Source organism: Panthera tigris, chromosome C1 (genome assembly GCF_018350195.1).
Source record: "Panthera tigris isolate Pti1 chromosome C1, P.tigris_Pti1_mat1.1, whole genome shotgun sequence".
Taxonomy (NCBI): domain Eukaryota; kingdom Metazoa; phylum Chordata; class Mammalia; order Carnivora; family Felidae; genus Panthera; species Panthera tigris.
In genome coordinates, this window is record NC_056667.1 from 218497448 (window position 1) to 218503112 (window position 5665).

A 5665-nucleotide genomic window follows, 5' to 3' on the forward strand; every position below is an offset into this window, starting at 1 on the left:
TGGTGCCAAGGCGGGGGCAGGAGGCCCCGTGGCGGGGGGAGGGGGGGATGTGCCAGGCACCCCCTGCGGGGCGAGGGGGTGGGGGACGAGGAAGGTCTCCGCGCGCGCTGTCGGGGGGGGGGGGGGGGGGGGCCGGGTGTGCCCCGCACCGCGTACCCTTCCGCCACGGATGCCACCCGGCAGGCTGGGAGCCATCACGCTCACCCGCTCCCGCGAAGGGCGTCTAAGCGGACGAGCGTGTTTCAGTCGGCTTGCCGACACACACCTGCGCCCACACGCGCGCTCGCAGAGACTTTTGGGGATTGTAACATTCGCTGGAAACTGCAAGAACGAAAACGACCCTGCAAACGACGGCAGCTCTTTTTTTTAATTGAAGGGCAAAAGTCGGTCACATTTAGAGATCAGCGGGCCTCACGCGGATGGTTAAAACCACCCTCTTTCTTGGTCAACCGTCTCCTAATTTCAGGTAACGTCCACCCGTTCCTTAGAACCACCTGAAACTGTCCTCTGAGCAGATCGGCCACACCCCTAGGTGACGCGGGCGCGACCACACGCACTGCCGGAGGGCGTCTCACTGGATATCATCGTCATCAAAGAGATCTTCAAAATCTATACAAACGAACAAAACCACGCATTAATGGGGCACATGAGGCAAACAACTGAGAAAACAAGTTCACGATGAATTACACAGACATTCAAAACAGGGAGAAAACAGTACACGATCGAAGGGACCCCACGACCGACTCCATTTTATCCCAAGGTCAGACAGTCCCAGGGGACACAGGAGTCTAGAACGCATCTCTAATCCCCTGTGTCGGTGACAATCAAGAAAGCGCACACAGGCGGAGGTGAGGTGCTGCAGCTGGAAGGCTGCCAGAAGACCCCACCGCGAGGGGAGCGCAGAGGGCAGGCGGGAGGAAGGCGCCAGAAGCACTGAGCCACGCTAGAGTGGTTGTCTCTAAGGGAGTCCGCAGACACTGTCTGAGCCCTTCCTACTGGAAGAAGCGCTACAAACTCCCAGCGCCCTACCTGCTGCGATGGGCGGTCATCGTCTACGTGTCTATGCATTTCCTAAACCCGCTACCAGGGGCACACCTTGCTGTCATGTTGGGGAAAGGGTATCAAAGAGCCCCGTGTAGTACCGGGCGTTCAAAACGGTGCAGGATAAACAGTGAGCTACAAAGAGGGCAGTGGAAAGCCCCAGTCACGTCTCCGCACATCCAGGCTGTCACAGGGAAGGTGCTGTCCCAGAGACCTCCTGCCCGGCTGTGTCCCCACCGCACCGACGTGAGCGGTCCCACACCTGGGCTGGCCTGTGGCCTACGGCTCCGAGCACTCTGTCCCCAGCCCCCAGCCCCAGCTAACTCGTCACACCCTCCAACCTCTGCTGGGGTGTCACCCCCCCCCCCGATAAACCGCCCTCTGATGTGCTCCCAGAAACAATGCCACCCGCCTCTGGCTCTCGTCACGACCGCCCCTACGTGCCGTCTTGTCTAACACTCCCCTACTTTGCAACACAGTGGGTGAAGAGGGCAAGCCTTGTTCATGGTCTGAACCCCAGAGCCCAGGTGGCAAGAGGACAGAGCCTCTGCTTGAGCAGCGAGAAGCACTCAGAAGAAACCCCATCCAAACGCTCACGGCGTCCTCGCAGTAACACTTGGGACCGCCACAACCCGACGGGCGGTGTGCACCTCGCAAGCTGGCGGGGGCAGGCTGACGCAGCGTGGAGCTCTTCTGTGCTCCTTCCCTTTCTAGCCCTGGCCCAGAGGGAGGAGGCCACACTACTCATGCCGCTCCGTGCTCCCGCGGCAGAGCAGCCCAGGTCCCTCCCAGATACTTCCTTGGCAGAATTAAAGGGCTATTTTTAGAAACCACATGAACTTGAACACAGCCAACTGTCTGTAAACCCACAAGACGCGTGGGACCTTGAAGGAGATCACCACATGTGGGAGCAGGTCGGGTGGTGTCAGGGATCACCCCACCCTGCTTGGGGTAAGGGCCCCCGAGATCACCCCACGTGAGCGAGGGCTTTCACATGGCACTCTGGAAAGCGTAGAGAAACGGGGTCCAGTCCTCACGGCTGGGGGAAGCCCAGATGCTGCCTCGGGAGCGGCCCGACTCCCTAGGAAGACTGGCTTCTCTTTTCAGACAACTTGCTAAAAAGATGCCAGATAAACTACCACGGCCTCAGACTCCGAGGAGGGGGTGGGGGTGGGGGTAGGGGTGAGGGAGCGGGGTTGGTACATCAAACCAGTGTGGCCAGATCGCATCCCAGCTGCCACTAACTAGCGACAGAAGGTCTTTGGAGCAGCGGGCGCCCAGATGAAAGAAAGGTGACAAGGAGAGAAAATTGCACTTAACCCTCCGAGGAAGATCCCTCTCGTGTTTCCGTTTACGATTCAAACCCTTAGTGTGAATTAGTACATTCTGTAGGAACAGGGCCTTGGGAAGTCGGAACACAGAGAAATGCCCCCGTGACACGTGGGAAGGTGTCACATCAACTGTTTCCACTACACTTACCACCCATGTGCCTGGTAACTAGCGCTAAAGCTCTTAAATACTAGTGAGTCCTGCCCTCAGAGACAAGGGAGGGGACAGCCGGTGTCGCTGTGCTAAGGGAGCCGACCAACCAGAGCCCAGGGACACAGGAAAGGAAAGGAAAGCAGCTGTCAGGATGCAGCAGAGATGAGAAGGCAGGATGGGGCTCCCACACCCGTGTCCGAAGTGTGGCTGCAGCTCAAGTTCAACTACTGGAGTGCAAGTAGGCATTTTTACGCTACTTGTGTAAAAACACACTACGACCGGGGCAATTTTACGCTACTTGTCCTCCCGAAGAACAAGGCTGACGGCCAGCGCTGACAGCCGTGCTGTCACCTCCTACGCACCGCGCCGCGTCTGAGAACCGCACACAGCTGGGCTTCCCTGTCCTCTGACCCCAAGCACTCTCGTCACAAAGCACCCCACTTACAACACACAGAGAGACATTCGATTAGACCCGGGACCCCCGATCCCGGTGTCCTTACCGTTAAAAAAGTCGGCATGAACTGCCTTTTCATTGGCTGCCAAATCCATCAGGAGCCCGGTGCTGCCTCCGGCCTGGGAAAGGAAAGGTGAGAATGTCAGTGCTGTTTTTCAAGAGAAGCCACGCCCCTCCAGGGCAGGGGAAGGTGAGGGAGGGAAAGGTGCCCAGGTGGGAGTCAAAAATTAGTTCCAGGCAAAGGAAGTGGGTGGGAGGGGCAGCATTCCGAGGAATCATCTTGAAGGTCTCCTTCATTCCTCCTACTGTTGAAACAGAATCCTGCTGTCCCCGGAACACCACCACGTCTCTGTAGGCCTGGCGTAGAGGTTCTAATTCCCTATATGATGTTGCCACAGAGGCCGGGCCCCAAACGTGCAAAACTGCGCCTGACGAGTTCTCTGCTCTGGACTGCCCCCTGCTTCTTCTGGGAATTAAACTGCTTCCCTTGGGAAAGTGACCTGCTGACCAGGGGCTCTGTGGGGTGCGGTCACAGGACCTTCCACCGCCACAACTTCGGGGGCAGGAAAATCGTGCCACAGCCAAAGTGGGGCAATCTGATGCCCTCAGGATTCAGGGTGTCTGTGAGAGTCACACAGTGAGGGCAGAGCACAGGCCCCCGCCCACCGGTCCCCGCTGCTACCCCCCACGTGCCCAGGCTGTCTGCTCTACCTTCTCCAGGCTCCCTGGAGCTGAGTGTCTCCCACCTTCCTCTTCGTGGCTGTCGTCAGTAACCCAAACCCGGGAGAAAAGCCCAAGATGCTCTCCTCTCTCCTCAACCTCCCTCCCCCTTCCCCATGGCCAAGTAAGCCCTGCAGATTCCACCAATGACAGACTCTGCTGAGTGAGTCCCGACTCCCACCAACAGGTGTTGCCTTCCTTCAGACCCTCCTCAAGGCTTCCGTTCGCAGCTTTCCACTCTCCCACCTCCAAACCCAATCCCCAAACTCTCCAGAGTGACCTGCTAGGAAGCAGACTGGAGCAAAGCCCTCAAGTGAGTCCACACTGCCTAGGGAAATGCCTTTAACAAAGGACTGAGAAGCTGGGGTTCGGTGGCAGTGCTTCAAGGGTGGGGTGCAGCCAGCCCACCCGACCCGGCACAGCTACAAGCCACTTGGTGACCCAGCCCCGCCCCCTTTTCCAGCTGCAATCTCTCCCCGAGCTCGGGCACCTTACAGCCTGCTGGACTCGGCTCCTGCCAGGACTTCCTCTTCCACCACGACTAGTTAGCAAACACTATGGTTTCAGCATTCGCCCACAGTCAGCTGCTCTCCCAAACCCGAGCCGGGCCACCCCAAAGCCGGGAGGGCGCCTCCATCAGGGCACTCGCGACTCTATTCCACTTAGCGTCTGCAATCAGCTTCGGTCATGCCCCTATTTCAGGGAGCACGGACGCAGGGTCTGTCCCCCTAAGCTTTGAGATAGGGGAAATGAGGCCCAGACATCGATGGGGCGGACCTGACACTTAGAGCTGGGCCGCGGCGCTACCAGCTCACCAACACCGCCATCAGCCGAGATCACCCCGAAGCCAGGACGCAGTGAGACGAAAACGCAAGACCCCTTCGTAACCTGCACGACTGCAGGAGAACAGGGTCACCGTGCAACACACACATGCCAAGCGCCCATTCCCCCGGCTCCCTAGGCCGACGGCCGCGTCTTTCCCGACGACGGCTTCCCAGCCTGGCTCCAGTCGTGCCTCCTGCCGGACAACACGGACCCACGGCCGGGGACCCACCCTCACACCCGGCCAGCACGCAACCCGGCGCAAAGCCCCGAGCACAGGCCCGAACTCCGGCCTGTCGTCCGTAGCGCTCGCCGGGCCCGAGGAGCCGCAGGCCGGCTGCCAGCCGCGCGGGCTGGAGGACGCCACGGCCCAGGGCAGCGCCCGCCCGCCGCCCGCTGGCTCCCGGGGCGCCCGCTCGGACGGGGGTGGGGCCCGCGCAGGCCGCCGTCCCCGCCGCCCGCCCCGGCCCCCTGCCCGCGGCCGCCCCCTCACCTCGTCCAGGTCCACGTAGGGCCCGGCGCCCTCGGGGAACATCTCGTCCACCGCCGGCTTCATCTCGCCTGCGGCGTCTCCCGCGTCCCCGGCTCACTTCCGGCCCGCCTGACGCCTCTTCCGGTAAGCGCCGGCCGCGGTGCGTCTAGACGCCGGAGGACCGCCGACTCTATGGTCTCCCGCAGGCCCGTCGGCGCAGAGGGGAGCTGAGCGCACGGAAGGCTCGGCCCACGGGGCCTGGCACAGAGCGGTGCCCAAGAGATGCCCGTTAAAGAATGTGCGTGTTCAGAAAGAGACGGGCGGTTGCCAGAGGGGCGGGGTGAGGGGTGGGCGACAATGGGGAGGGGACCAGGAGAGACACACTCGCAGCCCCCAGGTGCAGGTGTGCGGAATGGAAAGTCCAGCCTGGGGGCGCAGCCAACGACACCGTAATAACATTGCATGAGGACAGAGTGTGTACAGTTGTCGAATCACTATGTTGTACACCTGAAACGAATAATATTGTACATCAACTATACCTTAGAATGAAAGAATGTGAATGGTCAATGCAGTGAAGAGGCAACCCACCGGATGGGAGCAAGTATTTACAAGTTACATACACATATATGTACGTATGTACACATACATACACAGGTACACATATGGTAAGGGAT

The 5665-nt window shown here is 60.0% G+C and overlaps 1 protein-coding gene across 1 annotated transcript; it reads right to left on the reverse strand.

Annotated features, from left to right (window-relative positions):
• Positions 1 to 349: 349 nt before the first annotated feature.
• On the reverse strand, positions 350 to 5122 carry COPS9 (COP9 signalosome subunit 9). Its single transcript, XM_042997813.1, has 3 exons — positions 5013 to 5122; positions 3024 to 3096; positions 350 to 609 (listed from the first exon to the last, which is right to left on the reverse strand). The coding sequence occupies exons 1-3, from the start codon at positions 5073 to 5075 to the stop codon at positions 572 to 574; spliced, it is 174 nt and encodes a 57-aa protein (XP_042853747.1). The 5' UTR covers positions 5076 to 5122; the 3' UTR covers positions 350 to 571.
• Between the last annotated feature and the right edge of the window lie 543 nt (positions 5123 to 5665).

What these genes read in the sequence shown, in the direction of transcription:
- COPS9 (XM_042997813.1), bottom strand. Translation starts at nt 5,075, where the DNA reads ATGAAGCCGGCGGTGGACGAGATGTTCCCCGAGGGCGCCGGGCCCTAC. An exon ending in CCTACGTGGACCTGGACGAG is followed by an intron (nt 3,097 to 5,012) that starts GTGAGGGGGCGG and finishes TTCCTTTCCCAG; the next exon opens with GCCGGAGGCAGCACCGGGCT. An exon ending in TCATGCCGACTTTTTTAACG is followed by an intron (nt 610 to 3,023) that starts GTAAGGACACCG and finishes TCGTTTGTATAG; the next exon opens with ATTTTGAAGATCTCTTTGAT.